A 19,553-nucleotide genomic window follows, 5' to 3' on the forward strand; every position below is an offset into this window, starting at 1 on the left:
GAGGATTCTGAAATCAAGTGTTACCGACACAGGATCATCCCAGGCTCTTACTCAGCACCTCATGTGCAGACTGATGGATTGCATGTTAACGCCAATGGCCCGTGACAGGCTACACGCAGACATTATCATCTTCTGTGCTTCATAAAAATGCGCATGAAGAGATGGCCCTTTGAAAGACAAGCAGTGAAGGCTTTGTGCCCACAAGGAACCTGGCCAGTCTGTCCGTGCACGTCGAGATCTCCACGCTGAGGCGGGGCCCACGTGGCAAGTAGAGTCATTATGCCACTACACTGTCCTAGGCAGCATTTAAACATCACGGCAGGTTACCGGGGGGTGGCAAGAGAGAGCTTTTTAGAAGAACGGCTAAAATGCCTCAAGGATGTCCATTTCAGTGGCCCTCAGCAAAACTCAGACTCTCGAGTGGACGGCCCTTCCAAAATACTGCTCAAGAAACATGAGCCAGGCTTGTACAAGCTCGTGTCAACAGGCGCCTGCAGAAACCAGCTTCCAGGAGGAAGCCTTTGACTAAGGGTCTAGTCCCACAGGCCCCCTGCACCTCACACGTCAAACCTCTCCGCTTTCAGTTGTCTTCAGCCCTCCCTGCCTAAATTCTGGAGACTTCCCACGCTGTTCACGCTACAAAGGAAAAGGTCACGTCAGCAGCGCAAGCCAGAGCTCCCTTCAGTTCTCATGTAGCAGGCAGTCGGGCGCGCTAAAAGTGAACAGCCAATGATGAACACAGCACTCGTCTGGGAGAGACATCGAGGCGCTGGCTAGCCTGCAGCTCCTGACCTGCTGCCTGCTGTTAGCATGGGAAGGGGTACGTCACGCTGAAGGCTCCGTAAATCCCTGCTGGCTGAGCTTTCGGTCACCCAAGCACAGGGGCTTTGCCTGGTGGTTTGCATTTTCCGTCTCTCCTCCTCCACTTGCTGTGCTCTCTTCCCCTCTTCTTTGAAACACACCAGCTCCACTAAAAAGCATTTGTTGAACACAGCTGAGACAAGAGCTCATGGAATCTGGAGCTGCCTGGAAATGCTGGGCAGGTATTAGAAAGCAGCATAAGCAGCGAGAGGAGAAAGGACAGCTGCCAGGATTTCTCTGTCTCGCACTAAAACGGGGCACAACCAAACTGCTCCTGCTGGGGAATGGCGGCCCAACAAAAGCCTGTCCAGCTCGATGGGCAGAGGCCACCCATGCCTGTCGGAGATTCTCACTGACGCCGTGGAATGAACAGCTGACAAGCACAGGCCACCCCTTCGGCCTACAGAAAGCATCGCCGTGGCCGGAGGCACCTCCTATACCATTCACAAAAATGATTTTATGTCTTTCTGTATCTCTAATATAGAAGCAGGCGATAACTGATTTTTCTTAAGGTAGCTAAATACATGTCACGAAGAAGTTATATGGAAGAGAAGGTTTTTAATAAGTCAGCGAGTACTCTTCTATCCGGCAAAGGAAATCTTTAAGAATGGTGTTTTAATTATCAAGCAGCCAATTGTAGAAGCCCAAGTCAGTGATCGTGCTGCTCAACAGCACAACTGTTCTTCCTCTCCACTGAAAGCAGGAACAGTGCCCCGGCATGACACTGCAGTGCACAGATGTGTGAGGAGCCACTTCTTCTGTCCATTCAGATGGACAGTAAGGTCCAGGCCTAGTGTCAGAAAAAGGGTTGGACTTTTTCTGGGGTGTCTGAAGTCCCCATGGTCAGAGTTGCGTGACAAAACTTGGAAGCCTGGGATACTTCAGGGATTATTCCAAGTGTGGGAACTTCCCTGCGGGAACTTTTGTCTTCTTAGGCCAAAGGGTGTTTGTCAGCTTTTCCTGAGCTATCTGTATGGGTGAAGGGGACTGAGAGGGAACAGTGCAGGCCCTGTTTGTCTACTCCCAAGGTTTCCAAAGAGCCCATCTTGCTTCTTTGAACCTCAGCCCTTGGCAGGGAACTAAGCACCATTGCCATTCTTTGCCAATTCATCCATCTGTCCCCCCAAGACATCTAATCTGACGTCTCATCTGTTTCAGGCGGTATGCGTTCCTGGACTTGGGACTTTTGCGGTTGTCAGAGAGCAAGTAGCCAGCAAGAAGGGTGTGGTGGTTGCAAAGAGACACGTGTGTCACCTTGCACACATGACTGTGCGGGATCATGACCTCCAATACGGTTGCACAGACATTCCTGGGAAGCAGACACACTGAGAGCGGTGCTTGCCCTTGAGCAGAATGGGCAGGCGAGCTCTGCTGTCCAGAGGTGACTGAGCAGAGTGCCAAAGTCATGCCGCAGTCCTGAGAAGAGCGTCAGTCAGCTCGACAAAACCAGCCTACTGCGAGGAGGACCCTGCCTAACCTATTCATTTCAAATATTCACCCGAGGACGATACAGCATAACAGCAAGCTCTTTTTGACCTGTGTTGTGAAATTGCTTGGAGGGGGGAATTACAGACCGAATATCATAACAGTGATCTAATATCATAACAAGGAATTCTTTTTGTGTTCCTCACGCTTCCCTGGTAGCCATGTGAAGGACACAACCAAAGTTCTGCTACCTGCTTTGGTGAGAAAAGTAGCTGTTTGCTTTCGCAGTCGTACAGAGCCAAAATGCTCCATGGATCCACCCAGGCAGAGCTCCCCTGGAGAAGCTGCCAGGAAGGACTTCTCTTGGTGGTTCTCATCCTATCCTCGTAGCCATGTGAAGGACACCACAGAAGTTCTGCTACCTGCTTTCTGGCGTGAGAAAAGTACACGCTCACTTTGGCACTCGTACAAAGCCAAAATGCTCCACGGAACCACCCAGGCACAGGTCCCCTGGAGAAGGTGCCGGTGTTGTAAAATTGCTTGGAGGGGGGAATGACAGATCTAAGACTATAACGACCCTATAGGGAAAAATGCAGTTGCCACTTTGGAATGGTTGGCATGCACAGAACCTACATCACCACCGTTCCCTAAAGCCATACCAACTGCTATCCTAGAGCAGCGGAGGGTGGAGCGTGTTACTTACCCCCTGTTTAACTCAGTGTTTAATTTGCTTAATAATTTGGGGGGTTGTTACTTATCCCGTTTAATTCGATGCTTTATTTGCTTCGTAATCTGGGGGGTTGTTACTTATCCCGTTTAATTCAATGCTTTATTTGATTGATACTATCAGCGATACAGATTATGCAACCAGAAATAAGGAACGACTACAACGCAAAAGGCTATTACTGAGTTGGAAGCTAAGAGATGAATCAATGAGATAAACAAAAAGAAAAGGGGGGATTGTGCTAAACACAGTCGTGATTCATGTCAAAATAGAATATAGTGTGGTAATTGTTGTACCGTGTGTAAATCTAAAATAGTTTGTGGCCATTATAACCTGTGTCACAATTGTAATGAACAGGCGCGTGTGCTTCTCCTTTAAGACCCTGTAAAAGCTCCCCCTTCCCCTGAGGTAACCGCTCCTGAGAAAAGGCCGCGGGGGACAAAGAGCGCACGCGCCAGGGAAAAGCCGCCAAGGGAGACAAAGACCCGGAAACTCTCCAAAGGGCGCCAAAGAGGAGCCAATAGGAGGAGAAGGCGTACCCTAACGACCCAATGGAGAAAGAGCAGGGCGAACTTCCGGCGAGAAGTGATTGGTCACGGTGCTGCTATAAAAGACGCCGCTTTGGGGGCTCAGCCGTGCTTCCGGCGGGAAGTAGTCTGGTTGTCGGCGGCCATGGGGTTTTTTTGGGTTTTTTTTTGTGTTTTGGGTTTTTTTATTTTTTTTTTATTATTGTTTCTCAACCTGAATTTATGGGACCCGAAATGAAATTGTTTTAATTGTTATCGTTTATAACAGAGCGGAGCGGTTACACCGCGGGCAGGCTCTGCTGTGCTCCCTGCAGGATTGGGAGCTTGATGGTACCAGGCGGCCGATAAGCTGCACAGCGGCTGCAAAATATATGAGAAGGTGCCTGTTGCTGGGCCAAGGGCTGTGGTGGAGACCGTCTGCGACATAGGGCCAGGAACTAGGCTTCTTTAGCACTTCAAAGAAAAGATAAGCTTTCTGACAAGGACATGCTAACTGCTGAAAGAAAACAAGCTGCTGAAGAGATAAAACTCAAGGATGCTCTGATAAAACAATTGTGGCAGTGGGAGATCGTGACCTCCTACTCGAGGGGCAGGAGAGTTCTCCCTGCTCCGTAGCTGGTACAAGTGCGTGCCTCTGCAACAGCACCTCTGCTTTAACCCTTTCGTACCCTGAATGCAAATCTGCTCCTTGCTGCTTTAAGTCTCTGTCCTTGCCTATGGTGCCTTTGCCGGCCAAGCCGCAGCTCCCAGCGGGTGTGGGGCTTTGTACAAACTCGCCCCAAGGCTTTGACCCTTCCCTGGGGTCCTTGACTCCCCCGCCTCGGGTCCTACATTAGTGCGAGTGTTTCGCGCTTCACCCCGGTTGCTCCACAGGCGGAGCCGCGACCTGAGGCTCGCTCTTGCAAAATACAGCAATCGTGTATTTAACACAAAAAATTCAACAAGAGCGTCTTTCTAGTTTAGGTCTCAGTTTTTCCCTATCCTTTTCTAGTGCCAAAATCAAAGTGTCAGGTGGTGCTATATTAGTCGCGCACTCCTCCTGCTACTCTGTATGGCTTCTCAAAGTGGAAAACATATCTGCACATGTTACTTCATCCCATTTTCCCTGTCATCTTAAAAACAACATGAATTATAGCAAGGGGTTGCAATTTCCTGATCTTCTAAGATATATAAAGGCCACCACTGATGATATTTTTATTGAGACTCCCACCTGGCGGTCCTCCTATATTCTTCCAATGAGCCAAAATACAAACCAAAGGGCTCTTTTTTTACTGTTTCCCCACTCTGTTCACTTTCCATTTCCACTTTATGCAAGTTACAGGCTTCAGGGCTCGCTTCGTAGCTGAGCTGCGTCTCAGTTGCACAGAACACTCACACGAAAGGGCCCGTTACACACTCGCTCACTCTGCTCGCTCAGGTAGACAGCAACAATACCATTTTATAATGGAAATGCCGAACTCAAACACTGTTACGCCATTCCAGAATGTCAAATATAAACAAGAGGGCTCAAATAATGCACAGGACCAAATTTTACAACAGATGGCAAAATGGTCAAAACACATTCTTGAAGAAAACCCAAACCCCCCCCACTCCGGAGAAAACCTGTTACCCCTCGAGAGACCCCTTCCCGCTACCGCAGCGAAGAGAGCACCCAAATTCCCACCCCCAGCCTTTCCAGGGGCGAGCACCAGCGCTCTTTACCTCGCGCATTAACTGATTAACTTGACCAAGTTTTAAACCAGCCTTGGGTTAGGGCTGTGCAAGGGACAAGGCCTGGTCCTGCCATTTAGCAGCTTCAGCACTGTAAATCGCTTAGTTCAAAAACCATTGTCTTTAACGCTGCCCTCCTTTGGTTTCATCATTGCATACCTGCAATAGTTTAGTATCTAACGTGATTCCACGTCCTTTCTTGTAGTTGTGTTACTAAGCCAGTCACACAAGTGACACAACATTGCATTAGGACAATCACAGGCACAACTGTAAAAATCGCCCCGGTTATTATAATGATCGGTTTCTTTAACCCCACTGATAGGTTAGGGAACCAAGATGTTAATTCCTCGATACCGATATGCACAGTTTCTCCAATCCAAAAAAGACTTGTGCAAATCCAAATGGAACTGGGACCTTCTCAGCTGCTGACCAACAGATGCTGGATTTTGGACTGGGTGAATGTCACCATGGAGAGAGGGGTTTCTCAGCGACCCGAGCCTTTGGCAGATGTTGGTGGGCTCCTCTCTGCTCAAGGCAGCATTCTTGTGAGAGCTGTAAACCTTTCCTCCCCCTTGCAGCACCCGTGGGGTGTACCCTTGTTTCTGCATTGCCAAGGGAGGAAGGGAAGCCCTTTCAGAAGGTGCGAGGTGTATGAAGCTAGCATGGTTTGATCAGCTGGATTCCAAGCATTCGTATTTATCCAGCGGTGTGGTGACTGTTGTCTAATAGACATGTCCTGGAGCTGCTGCTTCTAAGCTGATGGGCACAAAACCTGATGCTCTGTGGTTCTGCTGTACTAGACCTTGTAAAGGCAAACACCAGCGTTCATGCTGGCTCCTATAGCCTCGTCGTAGTTCAGACTGTTTTGGCAGCAGCTGTAGAGCGCTGTGAAAGAGAGAAGGGATGGATGGTTTGCACAAAGGCGCGTGGATGGGCAGATTTTCCATGATTTCCGGCCAACAGTGCCATGCCTGCAGCTGCGCTGCCCCAGGGTGCCAGCGGTGCAGCGAGAGCCGAGAGCCGGGGGTGCATCAATCTCACCATCAGCTGGTGGCCTGCTGCAGCAAGAGCAGAGATGCCCAGTCAGCAGGACGGGTGGTACTGTGCAGCTGTTTTGCTTCCTAATGACATCTCTTTCAGCTGAGTTCCTTCAAAGCCTGGGTGCGTTGGACGTGGGCAGAGTGGCCCAGCGCTGGCCACCCATGCTCCCTGCTTGGCTCCCTGCTTGGCAGAGTATGTTCAGATCTTTGCTGCATGGCTGGGCAGCTGCTCGCAGCGCAGGACTCCCTGACCCAGAGCCCAGCACAGCCCCCCTGGTGTGCTGGGCATGTGGGAACAGCACAGGGACAGGAGATGGATGGGTGTCATTAGAGCGTGGTTTTCAATTGCAGAAGAGCCTGTCTACAGCCGTAGACGCGCTCTCAGTTCTGGGAAGCTCCATTAGATGCATTCTTTGGCACGTTCACCTATTTCTGGAGCTTCCTTTGAAAAACACAAGTTGAAAAACACAAGAAAAACACAGCTGGAGTGTCCACCCAGGTGGCAGAAGCATTTTACCAGTAGCTTTGGACTGAATACGCCGATGGGATAGGGGCATACTCTGTGTGTACTGCAGTTGTAGCCTGTTTTGTCATGTTTTTCCGGTAGTTGTTTTTTCTAACATAAGTCTAGATATGTTTAAAGGCAACATAGAGCACTGAAGATACTGTGATCACAGCCTAAGGGTTTTAGAGTAGTTTTTTTTCTAAAATCTCTTCTTCAAGGAATCATATAGCATTCTTCTTCCACTGTTTGATCATTTTGTTACAGACATAATGACTGAAAAATCTGTAGCAGCAGTTTATTCAAATTACCAAATTGAGTCAACTGGGTTATACAGTGGTATAAAAGTAAATATGTGACAAAATGGTTTCAGGCAAAAAAAAAATATCAGAGGAGAAAGTAACTTGGCATTTGTAATGGCCATGACATATAAAGGTGTAGTAATACATCAGTATCAAAAGAAAGCTTTCCTACAGGTAGCAGACTGACCTTCCCTTAGTGCTGGCTGTTGAAATGCAGGGTCAGGGGTTTTGGGACTGTATTTTGGACTGCTTGTGCACTGCCTGTTACCCAGTTTTTCTGTACGCCAGCCCACAGATTTCTGTGTGCAAGCCCAAAACACCCAGATCTCTATCTCCAGCGTAATACACATGTTTAGAACTCTTTGGTTCTGCTTTTAGACTGTCCTTATTTGCACATGCCATCCCCAATACAAGAAAGCAATTGTGGAAATGTTGGTCCTTAGGGATGGATCCACGTGTCAAGCTCCCCTAGGGTGATCCCGGGCATGCGGAATCCTCTGAGGGACCTTGTTGTCCAGGTCTGTCAGATGTCTGGGGGTCACTGCGGTTTGTGAGTCTCCAGCATTGACAGGTGGCCCTGGAAGGCAGAAGGGGGAATAGAGAAAGGGTGGGGATGGGACAGGGGGGAGGAGACCCTGTATCTCCATCTGAGGAGAGGGGGATCATGAGGAATCTGGGGGGCCCAAGGGGCAATTTGGTGGTCCTGGGGGCAACTGGTGGGTCTAAGGGTGAAAGTATGGGACCACGGGGTCAACTGACTGTAACTGGGGCGCCTAAGGGATAGTGGGTGTTCTGGGGACAAGGGGGAATGGCAGGGTCTCAGGGATAATTAGGGAGTCTGGGGGCAGCAGGGAAGCCTGAAGTGGTGCTGGGTGCAAGGGAGGTGTCCTGGAACGGGTCAGAGGACAGTGGGAGTCCCAGGGGGACATAGTCCATGGCTTGCAGTCTATCGGGATTTTGGTTAAGGTTTACCAGGTCAGGAGGACTCACACCAGCAGCAGCACGAGCGCCATGGAGCCAAGTGCCAGCCCCAGCAATAGCATGTGGCGCAGGCGGGTCTTGCTGTGGGGCCAATGTAGCACAGCTCTGAACCGAGCCTGGAGTCTGTGCTCGTCCTCCACACTTCCCTCTGATACTGTAGAGACACAGACACCTCGGGTCATGGGGCACTGCTTCCCAGGGACCAGGTGTCCTTTTGTAGGACCTGCTCCCGCCACAGACCTCACTGCCCTCTGGGACCCAGGCATCTGGGGGTCCCTGCTCCACCCCATGTGCCCCACTGTCCCCAGAGAAGCCAGGCATCAGGGAACACCTGCTCCACTACACCTGTCCACCATGGACCCAGGTGTACTGGCACCCTACTCACACCCCATGCACCCCCCGCCCATGGGCCCAGGTGTCTGGGGTGCTACTTCACCCCACACTGCTCACTGCCCCCAAGGGTACTCAGGTGTCTGGGCGCACCGTTGAGGTAGAAGTACTTGCAGACCAATGGCTCATAAACCTCCCCCAGGGAACAGGCGATGGTTCCTGGAATGGGGTCATGGATGATCAGAATGCGAGATCCCTCTGTGCTTCCCTGCAGCTCCTCAAACAGTGTCAGGTCCTGTGTGTACAGCTGGGGAAGGGGGGGAACACATCAAGGCAGCCTGGTCCACCAGGTACATGAAACAATATACATGTGCATGCAAAGGCACACGTGTCCTGCACATGCTTGTCATGTCCCACGTGATGAAGCATGCTTCTTGTACCCTTTACTCATGCATGTGCATGCACCTTATGTCCCACGTGCTCCTTGTGCTCTTTGTATGCACAGAGGGATGCACAAGCAGAGCAAAAGCCACTTCCTTGCCACACGTGTGCACACAAGTACACATGAATCTGCAAACACAAGTGACCTGCCTCTTGCTTGTGTGCACCTTTCACATGGGTCAGCACTTGCTTGCATCCTGTGCATGCTTACACACGTGCTACTTATATCTACTGTATAAGCCATACCTGTATCTATGGATTGTCCTTATGGCAAGCGCACAACTGTGTGCATGCAGGCCTTGCTACCCAGGCCCAGTCCTCTCTTGAATGTCTGTGTACACCCTTGCACAAGCATATATGCAACTCACGTCCTTGGCAAACATCCAGGTAACGGGCAGGCCAGGGAGGGTGGCAAAGGGCACAGAGCAGTGCAGTGTGACGGTTTCATCTGTTTGGGCCCGCAGGACCTGCACTGGGAGCATTGAGAAGCATGTGAGTTCACATCTACTCATGCACTTACAGGAATGAATGTGCTCCTGTGTGACTACAAGTGCTCACGTGCTCGCAGTAGAGGTGCACAGGCATGCACCTCAGCACACTGCTGTGCGTTCATGGTGGGCCCAGCAGGCATGGCCACACATGAGGAATGGCAGTTGCCCCCAGAGACCTGGAGGCACCCAGCGCCGGGGTGGGACTTAGACCAGCCTGGATGCCTGGGTCTACCATGTCCCCATACCTGGGCAATCCAGGGGAAACTGGCAGTCCACGAGGCGGCAGGTAGCACACTGGAAGACGCGAGCAGCTGGCTGGTATCCTAGGATGGAGAGACTTGCTGGTCCCATGGGGATGGGAGATGTATGAGGCGACAGAGGGTGGCAAGACAGAGAGACGGGCACTCACCACAAGGCGGGACACAGGCTGGAGCTGGTGGAGAGGAAGCAGCATTAGACTGGGGATCACTGGGGATCCACGTCCCTGTGATGAGCTGTTTGGGCTCGTCCCTTGTCCAGCCCAGATGGGATCCCCAGGGGTTTCTTCAGGATGGGGGTGCCCAAGGTGGGGGTCCCTGGGGTGTAGATGTCCATGGTGGGGGGGTCTGTGACAGTCCCTTTAGTGGGGGTCCTGGAGAATTTCCAGAGTGGGAGTCTTGGGTGGGCGTCCCCACTGGCCCCATACCTTTCTCCAGATGGCTCAGCTTCGCCCAGATTATGTTGACGGCTGCCTGTAGAGACACCTCAAAGGGCTCTGTCCAGAAGGCCAGGTAGACAATGTAACCTCCCTCTGATCCCCAGAATCCCTCCTCAGACCCCACAGATCCTCTGTACTTGCCTCAACCCCATATGTCCCTACTGGAGTTCCATATATCCCCAAATACCCCCCCAACACCCCGCCCCTCCCCCCAGAAGCTGTATACCTTGAAGCCCACATACCCTCAGGATTCCCCAGCTATCCCCTTACAGCCCCAGACCTCCATATCGTCTTGTATTTCACCACACCCCCCATTCAAGGCCTCCGTGTCCTATCCCCCATGACCCATGTCCTGACCCTACCCCTCACATGTCCCACATCCCCTGCTCACTCGTCTTGCTCTGCTTCTCCAGAAAATGCAGGGCATCCATGACGATCTCCCGAAGTACATCACGCTGCCCCGACCCTGCAACCAGTACAGGTGTGCTGAGACCAGTACAGGGTTGGGATTGGAGGTTCAGGGATGGGAGGGTCCAGTAAGGGCTGGGAGTTTCTGGGGGTTCTGCAGTCCTGATCAGGGTTTAGGGATACTGGGGAAGGGTCAGATATTCTTGGGGATTCCTGAGGTCCTAGGTAGGGCCAGGGTGTCCTCAGTGTCCCTGTTCTGGTTTGGGTGATTCTCAGGGTCCTAGGCAGGGTTGGGGTTCCCAGAGGTCCCTGAGGTCCAGGTCAGGACTAGGGAGACATTGGCATTGTTGGGAGTCGTAGGGTGCCTGTCTGGGGTGGGTCCCTGGGGTTTCTGTTTAGGAAAGGGGTCTTCAACTGCCAGGGATCCCGTGTCAGTATGAGGGCATCGGTTGAAGTGGGAAACCCCAGACGGCTCTGGGATCCTGTTCAGAGTGGTGGTCCCCCTTGGGCTGGAGGTCCCTGGTGGGATGGAGGTGCCGGTCAGGATGGGGAACCCATGACGCACCCACAGTGACAGAGGAAAGTGGCTCAGCAGCCTGGGCAAGGGCCTCAAGGCAGCGTTGATGTCGAGGGTCCTTGAGGGGGGCCCCAGTAATGTCATGGCAGAGCTGTTCCCGCTGACTGGGAGGCCCAAAGCAGAGCAGGCAGGAGTGCACCGCAGGGAGCCAGGATGCCAGGGCCACCCACTGCCACAAGGCAAGCCCCCCTGCCTTGATGCCTGGGTTTCCAGGGAGCCAGGGAGCCAGCACCCACCACCACCCCATGGCCACAAAGTACAGCACCCAAATGCTTGGGTCCCCAGGGAACTGCAGGGTTCCCAGGTGGAGCCCAGGCGCCTGGATACCCAGGAGACAGTGGGGTTCCCAGGTGGAGCCCAGGCGCCTGGATACCCAGGAGACAGTGGGGTTCCCAGGTGGAGCCCAGGCGCCTGGATACCCAGGAGACAGCGGGGTTCCCAGGTGGAGCCCAGGCGCCTGGATACCCAGGAGACAGTGGGGTTCCCAGGTGGAGCCCAGGCGCCTGGATACCCAGGAGAGAGCGGGGTTCCCAGGTGGAGCCCAGGCGCCTGGATACCCAGGAGACAGTGGGGTTCCCAGGTGGAGCCCAGGCGCCTGGATACCCAGGAGAGAGCGGGGTTCCCAGGTGGAGCCCAGGCGCCTGGATACCCAGGAGACAGCGGGGTTCCCAGGTGGAGCCCAGGCGCCTGGATACCCAGGAGAGAGCGGGGTTCCCAGGTGGAGCCCAGGTGCCTGGATACCCAGGAGACAGCGGGGTTCCTATGTAGGTCCCAGATACCTGGGTCCCCCCTTGAGAGGAGTGGGGATACCTAGACATATGAGTCCCCTGGGGTGTGTCGGCTGGAGAATGGGCTCCCAGACCCTCATTTTGGTCTCCCCAGATTTTCTGCCTTCAGTCCCTGCCAGTCACTTTACTTGGTGACCCAAAATCCCCTCTGTTTTGATGTCCAATTCCTTGCCTTTGTCCCTATGACCCTGTCCTGTCAGCACCCCCAGTCCAGTCTCTTGCAGAGAGGAACTATGCAAGGCTTCTCCTTTTCATTCCTCCATGTCCCATCTCATTAACACCTCCTTGCTCTTCCACCCAGGTGAGCCAGCCCGATCCACGGTAGAGCGGCAGATCTTGCTGCACAAGGGGGTTTCCTAAGGCAGGAAAATGCCAGGGCAGCGGAGACACCCACTGAGAGCTGACAGCTCTCATGAAAGATGCTTTCAAGGTCTAGGCATTGCCAGAGCAACCGCAGCCACCCCACCCCCATAAAAAGCAGCCTATGGAGCACTAGTGGCCAGGAGCACTGCCAGCAGAGCAGGCCAACTGTGTGGTGATCAGCCAGGGTGTGCGCAGCAGTTTGCATGGCAGTTTGCGCAGGAAGGGCGTCATCATCCTACCAGCAAAAGAAGCGAGTTCAGTTGGTGGTCATCACTCTCCCAGGAGGAGCTTGGCTATGGTATCCACCTGGAAGAAAGCTCTGTACTCTGCACTCACCAGGATGGATGTGGCAACCCAGAGAGAGCTCCGGTGAAAACATGCAGGCATCCAGGCCTCGGGCTGCAGGGCATGCAAGTGCCTTTCATGGATGGCAGTGGTGAGAAGAGCTCTGTGGGGTGTGGACAAGTGGATGGTCTGCTCAGCCTGGTGGCAGAGCTACAAGAGGAAGTAGAAAGTTCAAGGAGCATTGAGAAGTCTGAGGAAAGCATAGACTGGTGGAACCATGCTCTGCCCTCCATGAGACAGAAACAGGAACAGCCACCAGAAGAAAATCAAGATCAAGGGGATCCTGTATCCTCCCTCTGCTAGGCTGAAGGTGGTGGTTTAAAGGGTAGGAGTGAATGGAGGCAAGTCCATGCTCGGGGTGGCAGGCAAACTCTCCTTGGCCACCTCGTCTTCCCAGGTGACTCTGTACAACAGGTATGAGGCTCTGGATGTAGACGGCCAGTCGATGGATGATGTGGATGACAGTCCATCTACACCAGAGGTATTGCCAAAGTCAGAAAGGAAAGAGCCCTTCCTTCCCCCTAGGGATGATGTTACAAGTGCTGTTGGCATGAAGTACAGGGACCAAGCAGAGAGGACAGTGAAAGCCTGGTCTGGTGTTGATGTCCCCCGGCTGAAGGGGACGAGGTGCCACTCTCCCGCGCGGGTCTCCCTGTCAGTGCTGGCTGTACTTGGGGAAACAGCACCATCCCTTTGCAGCCATGTTTTAGGAGTGCCTTTGCAGCGAAGGCACCGTGGAGCCCACGGCTGGGTGTCCGTGAGCAGTCAGCAGGGCTGGGGATCCTGTCCGGGAGCCACAGGCTCGCTGTGGCATCCTCTGCTGTCCTGGCTCATGCTGGGTTAGACCTTACCTGCAGGCACTGCCCCGCAGCCCAGAGGTAGCGCCCGACGTGTGCTCTGAGGTCAGGGTTATCAGTACGAGTTGCACAACGTGTGTGCGGGGGCCAGGGGAGGGCAGAAGCTGGAAGGGTCCCCAGCCGGGTCAGGTCAGGCAGCCCCAGACTGGGGGCTCCAGCTCAGACTTGGCTCTCCCTTCCCGAGGCAGGGTCTGCCCTTGTGCTCCCACGCATGCACATGAAGACCCCCACCCTGAGGTCCAATGCCTGGACAGGTCTCAGCCCCTGCCCCACGTTTCCCCAGAGCTGCCTTGGACAGGCAACAGCCCTTTGAGGTCCCACAGTGGTCTGGGGCTGCAGAGGTCCCGCGAAGGCGATTGCCCCACAGGAGCAAGGGGGAGAGAGCCACCCTGACCCCAGCTTTGCTTTGGCCACGAAAGCGGTTCCCCCGCCCGGTCCATCCCCACCTCTGCAGAGAGCGCAACGGGGTGAGGGGCGGCGGGGATGGGGGTGCTTCCAAAGCCAGCTCAGCACCCAGGCGTCCCAGGTGCCAGAAGTGACCCCCCCATTCCAGGTGTACCACAGGCCTGTGAGGAGTGCAAAACATCTACTTTATTAAAGCTGCCGGCCAAAGAGCACAGCGGGTGGCTCTGGGGCATGCCCAGCACAGCGGGTGGCTGTGGGGCATGCAAAGGTCTGCTGGAGAAACTGCTACTTCTTGCCACGCTGCTTGCTTTTCATCAGGAGCAGCCCCTGCTTCTTGATGCCCTCCCGGGTGAGGACAAGGCCACAGGATTCGTCATCAGAATCCAAGGACTCTGAGGAGAGAGTGGAGAGGAGTGGGCTGTGGAGGCTCTGTGCGCTCGTGTCCCTGGGCAGAGCCGGCACCTTTTGCAGGGCTGGTGGCATCCCAGAGAGCCCTCGTGCGGAGCCCTGAGGCACAGGCACTGCCGACTGGCTCTGCCAGCCCCGCATCCCAGGGGGACCTGCAGAGCCTGGGGTTGCCACCGCTGTGGCCCCTCTTCAACACTGCTGGCGCTTCCCAGAAAGGCCTGGAGCCAGGGGGTGGTGGGTACAGCTCCCGCTTTGTTAAAAACACAGTAGAGAGCTGCCAAAAGCTCGTGGTCTCCCCCAAGAACATCCAACAGGAGGAGGCCACAACCAGGTGATTTTGAAGCCAAGGCTCTCCCTCCTTGTCCCACAGCACCTGGGACAAGCAGCTCGTGGGTTGGGCTCTGCTGGGACAGTGGAAGACAGGCAAGGATGCCCAGGAATCCCCACGGGCAGGGGCTGGGATGGTTGCTGTGGCACGTGTCCTCGCTGTGCTCTCCTACCTTGGCCGCTGCCTGCGTCCTCCAAGGAAACCCTCAGGTTCTGTGGGTGATCCGCAGTGGTGTTCTCTAGTAAATTACGGACCTCGGCAAAAATCTGTGGAAGACACTCTGGGTTACTTGCTGAAGGGGAGGTGGGTGTTCCAAGCCAAGGGCTGCCCCACCTCGAGGTCCCCGCGCGGGGCACACCCTGCAGTGCCCCGTGCCACCGGGGGCTGAGCTGCTCCATGGCTCTCCCCTGGCGCCACCTCCATCCTGCCAGCTGGGAGGACGCTTGGGATGGGCCGTATGGGAAAGCCCCGTGCGGGTGCCCGAAGGCCACAGCAGGGATGGAGCCCCCGCGCACCTTGTTGTCCTTGTTGGGGCTGCGCCAGTCGTGGGGCAGGCTGGCCACCCGCTGCACCAGGTAGCGCAGCTTCTGCTCACAGTGCTGCAGCTTCTCCTCCACCGCCATGGCCTTGACGGGATCCTCCTGGAGTCAGAGAGAGAACAACCACCTTGGTGGGGAAAACGAGCCACGGCGGGGGGACAGTGGCTGCGCCAAGCGTTTCCACGCCGTGCTGCTGCACCACCGGGCAGTGGCCGGGGCCAAGCTCACGCCAGCCCCATGTGGGTACCTGGCCGGGCACGGTGATGCCCTGCAGGCGGACGAAAAGGCTGTCGATGTCCTCTTCACATTTCAGCAGAACATCCTTGCTCCTCATCATCTGGGCCCGCATGTCCTCCAGCCGAGCCTCTTGGCACTGCAGTTTCAGCCGCAGCTCCTCCTCCAGCACCCTGGAGCCAAGCACATTCACATCCATACAAGTGCACAGGGGGGGCAGGAACACCCTAGAGCTGTTGCAAAAGCTGCTCAGGTTGCCAATGCAGAGCAGAGGTGCTGCCTGCAACCCAGCTCCACGCTGCTGGTACCACTTCCCACGCCAGGCCAGAAGCGGGGGTCCTCCTGCCGCCGCAGCGGGAGCTTTGGGTGCTCTGCCAGGCCCAGAGCTGGGGGAGCCCCCTGCTCAGAAAACCTGGCGGCACAGGAGGGGTGGGCGGCTGCAGTGGGACGTGGGAAGGGGTGCCCTGCTGTGTCGGGACACCTGGCACACACGTGTCCCCCCCGCCAAGGGCCGTGGCCCGGTGGACACGACTGCACACCTGCTTGTGTTGGAGGGCTGGTGAAACTTCAGCTTAGCTAGGTTCAGCTCCAGCTCGTGCAGCCTCTCCGCCAGTGCCCGCTTCTTCTCCTCGCCCTCCTTGATGCACTGCTCCAGGTCCGCCGAGGACTTCTGCTGTTCCAGGAGCCTGCCGGGTATGTCCTGGCCGGGGGAGAGCACGAGGACTCAGCCCCCGGTGCTCCTGCAGGGTACAGGACCCGGGCCGTGGCCTCGGGGAGCCGTGTGCACCATGGACGGCTGCAAGCTCATGTCACGGAGAAGTGTGGTGCCATCCCTGCCCGCCCCAGAGGGCCTCTGGGGGTCTCCCGAGGCAGAGGAGGGCAGAGAAGCCCACAATGAAACAAGGCAAGCAGAGGGCTCTCAGCTCCCCGGGCCCTGAGCAGCCGTGGGTTTTGCCAGAGGGGGGGGTCACGTTACCCAGATCCTGGAGCACTGCAGCGCAGCCTTGGCCTGCTGCATCTTCTGCGTGACCCTGGCCTCGTGCTCCATCTGGGACCTGACGGCCTCCAGACTGGTGCCTGGGGTGGGAGGGAAGCGTCAGGGAAGGATGCCTGCGGCTGTGCCCGCGTCCCACCCCCCTGCACCCTGCCAGGCACTCACCCACGAGCTGGTCCTGTGAGGCCGGGGTCGGGGAGTCCACGGTGAGCTCGTGCCTCTCCTGCTGCAAGGATGTGCATTGTCACCCCCCACGCTGCTGACAGCCGGGGGGAGCTGGCCCTGCAGGCCCCCGACCCGTGGGGGGCCCGGCACCGATGCCTGCCGTCTGCCCACAGCCTGGCCTGTGCCAGGACCCCCAGCTCACCGCTCTCAGGTGCCTTTGGTACACGTCCTTCCGCCACCCTGTGTCTACAGAGACCTCCTGGGTGGCCCGGGAGCGGTACATGCGCGCTCTCTCCGCAAGGATCCGGCTGCGCGTCCTGTTTGCGTCCTCCTGGAGCGTGTCAGAGAAGGGAGAAGTGGCTGTCAGAGCTGGAACGGACCTTTGGCAGCCAGCTGAACTTGTGGGATGGCCAGGGTCAGCAATGACCAGCCCCGCCGCCAAGTAGACAGGCTGGGAAGGATAGTGGGCAAGGAGGGCTGGCGGGTGGAGCGTGCTGCCTTCGCCATAGCTGGGGCTTCGGGCAGGCTGTCCCCAGCCCCAGGGCAGCCCGGCCCAAGAGCGACACCCGGGAGGAGCTATGGAGCCATCGGGGTGCTGTGGGCAAGCCCAGCTCCGGCTCTTTTGCTCTTGGTTGAAGGCACACTCAGCAGCTCCGGGGCACATGGTGCCGTCGGTGGGCTCTGGAGGGTGGAAAAGGGCCCCGAGGTGCCCCTGGCCATCTCACCTTGGCTCTGTCAGCGGCTTTGCAGGCCTCCAAGGCCATGAGATCCATGTCCTGGAGCTCCCTACCATACAGCTCGGCCATCTTGCACAGGAGGTCCAGGTGCGGAGGCAGGTGGGCCAGCTCCTGGGACACAGGGAGCCACAGCACGTCACCCCAGTGAGCCCCAGGGGTCCCCCGTGCTGTGACAGCAGATGGAGGGGAGCAGGAGGACCTCTTTGATCTGGGAGGGGGGTGTCCCACCAGCGTTGCCCCTGGGGCACCTCCTTGTCTCTGCTGGGGGAGCAGGTGGCACGATGGCACGGTGGGGAGGAGCTCACCTTCCTCAGGACATCCCGCACCGCCAGGTACAGGGCAGTCACCTTCTGTCCAGTGTGGACTTTGAGGAGCACCTTCTCAATGTTTTTCTCCAGCTGGCAAATGGCCTGGGGCAGAGGTGGGGGGGTACAGGGGGTGACCCCGCATGCCAAGCCCAGAGGCCAGCCGGGGGGTGCAGGGGCTGGATTAGAGCCCTCTGCAGGTGCTGCCAGCCCAGGAGGGGGTCCCAGGTACCTGCGCCTGTGCCTGCTGCCGCTTGTCAGGCATCGCAGCATCCTGCAGCTGCTGCAGCCGCCTCTGCAGCTCCTCCCGCACTTGTCTCCGCTGCCTCACCTGGTGTAGCAGCATGTTGCAGGTGTTCACCCGTTCATAGATGTCGGCCTGGAGCTTCTCCTGGGCCACCTGGATGGGCATGCGAGCATTCAGCAGGCTGGAGGCAGAGCTTGCTGGGCGCCCGCGGCACAAGGGGGTCCTGCCTGCAAAACTGCCCCCAGGGTGGAGCTGGGGACACCGGACTTAGGGGTGCTGCCTAACTGAGACCCAGGGCTGGGCGTCAATCGAATCCATCAGTGCCCCAGCTGCGGGGGTGCCGGAGAGCAGCAGCAGCAGCAGCAGCAGCACCACCCCGCACCCGCCTGCCGCTGGCCCTGCAAGAGGCCCCCGGGCAAAGGCAGCTCTGCGGGGCCAGGGTCTCTGTCACCGCAGCGGGGCTTATAACCGCGTTGTAACCTCGGGACGGGCAGTGAAGGGCAGGGCAGGGACAGCATCTCTCTCTCAGGGATGCGGCTGGAGCTGCAGGAACCCGGGCAGCCCTGGGCACACACAGGCTGGGACAGCCGGGAGTACTGCCAGGACAACAGATCTGCTCAGGGAGCTCAAGGAGGATCTGCACGGGTGGGTCCCGCAGTGGAAAGGGACCCGTGGGACCACACACAAACACCCCCCGTTGCACCACACCAGCCCTGGGGGGCTGTCCTTGTGCCGGCACCAGGTCACTCTACCACCCACCCTGTCCTTCTGAGCCTTCCCACAGCCCCAGCCCCCTGCAAGCAGCCCGGGCGCGCTGGGCCCTGTCTGGTTGGCCAAAGTGGCCCCCAAGGACTTTGGCGCTCTGCAGGTCGCAGAGACGCTGCGTCTGTTGTGCTGTGGGCACGAGAGGGGCAGAGAGAACAATCACCACCAGCCTGGGGCCAGTCCCAGCCTAGTGCTGCCCTGTGCCGCCCGCTCCCGACAGGGCCAGCGCCAGGCAGGGGTAGAGCAGGAGGGACCCGACGGTACCTGCTGGCTATGGCCCCGGGCACGGACGTCCTCCTGCACAGCCTCACACAGGCGGGGGAGCCGCTCTCTGGTCCCACTGCGCTTTTCCTCACGCGGCTGCGTGCAAAACTTCCCGCCTTGCTCTGGGGGACACAAAGGCGCTGTTGGTACCGTGCAGGACAACGCGGGGACCGAGAGCCACCCGCCCGCCCCAGGCCGTCCCCACAAGAAGCCCAAGGGGCAGCACCCTGCAAGGCGACGGCGGCACACAGCTCCTGGGCGCGCTGGCTGAGGTTTGCCTTGCGGCCCGGCATGGTGCCACTGCTCCTGCCTCGGCCCTCCAGCCTGGCTGCGCACGTGGCAGCCGTCGTGGCTCTACTGCCCGGTGGAGACGTTGCCGGGCTGTTAGGACGTTGGCAGGCTGTGACACGGGCTGTGACATCACAGAGCTGAGCTCACTCCCTGCACTGGCGTAACTGTCACAGCGGCACCTCCCAGTGCCGCATGGCACACACCTCCTGCTCGGCCAGCGCCTCCTGCTCAGCCATCGCCACCCACGGCCCCCTCCTCTCCGCTTCTGCGGGCGACAGGCGAATGAATAACCAGTTACTGAGGCAGCCCAAGGCAGGGCGGGCAGCGCGGTCCCAGCGCCGTGGCTGCAGCAGTTGCAGCCTGCCCAGCTGGGGGACCCCTCCAAGCCCCACCAGACACGGGGCCAGGACACTTGCAGGGAAAACACGTGGGCACATGGACCCGAACAGCCCCCCGCGCTCTCTGGCAGCTGCCGGCTGGTTTCGCATGGCACCAGGAGCCC

The 19,553-nt window shown here is 57.0% G+C and overlaps 1 protein-coding gene and 1 pseudogene across 6 annotated transcripts; both read right to left on the reverse strand.

The window, feature by feature from the left end:
• Nucleotides 1-8,059: 8,059 nt before the first annotated feature.
• LOC129735498 (sperm acrosome membrane-associated protein 6-like) lies at nucleotides 8,060-11,263 on the reverse strand (annotated as a pseudogene).
• A 2,675-nt stretch (nucleotides 11,264-13,938) lies between these two features.
• Nucleotides 13,939-18,078, reverse strand: LOC129736326 (coiled-coil domain-containing protein 183-like). Of its 6 annotated transcripts, XM_055713789.1 has the most exons (11): nucleotides 17,717-18,078; nucleotides 17,485-17,589; nucleotides 17,168-17,290; nucleotides 16,645-16,773; nucleotides 16,443-16,503; nucleotides 16,260-16,360; nucleotides 15,823-15,983; nucleotides 15,297-15,456; nucleotides 15,026-15,151; nucleotides 14,683-14,776; nucleotides 13,939-14,166 (listed from the first exon to the last, which is right to left on the reverse strand). In XM_055713789.1, the coding sequence occupies exons 1-11, from the start codon at nucleotides 17,894-17,896 to the stop codon at nucleotides 14,060-14,062; spliced, it is 1,347 nt and encodes a 448-aa protein (XP_055569764.1). In that variant the 5' UTR covers nucleotides 17,897-18,078; the 3' UTR covers nucleotides 13,939-14,059. The 6 variants fall into 6 exon arrangements, with proteins under 6 accessions (XP_055569764.1, XP_055569737.1, XP_055569745.1 ...); XM_055713762.1 differs by having other exon boundaries at nucleotides 14,683-15,151; nucleotides 17,717-18,077; XM_055713770.1 differs by having other exon boundaries at nucleotides 13,939-14,776; nucleotides 17,717-18,075.
• Between the last annotated feature and the right edge of the window lie 1,475 nt (nucleotides 18,079-19,553).

The sequence above is a fragment of the Falco cherrug genome, chromosome 1 (assembly GCF_023634085.1).
Source record: "Falco cherrug isolate bFalChe1 chromosome 1, bFalChe1.pri, whole genome shotgun sequence".
In the NCBI taxonomy this organism is placed as follows: Eukaryota; Metazoa; Chordata; class Aves; order Falconiformes; family Falconidae; genus Falco; species Falco cherrug.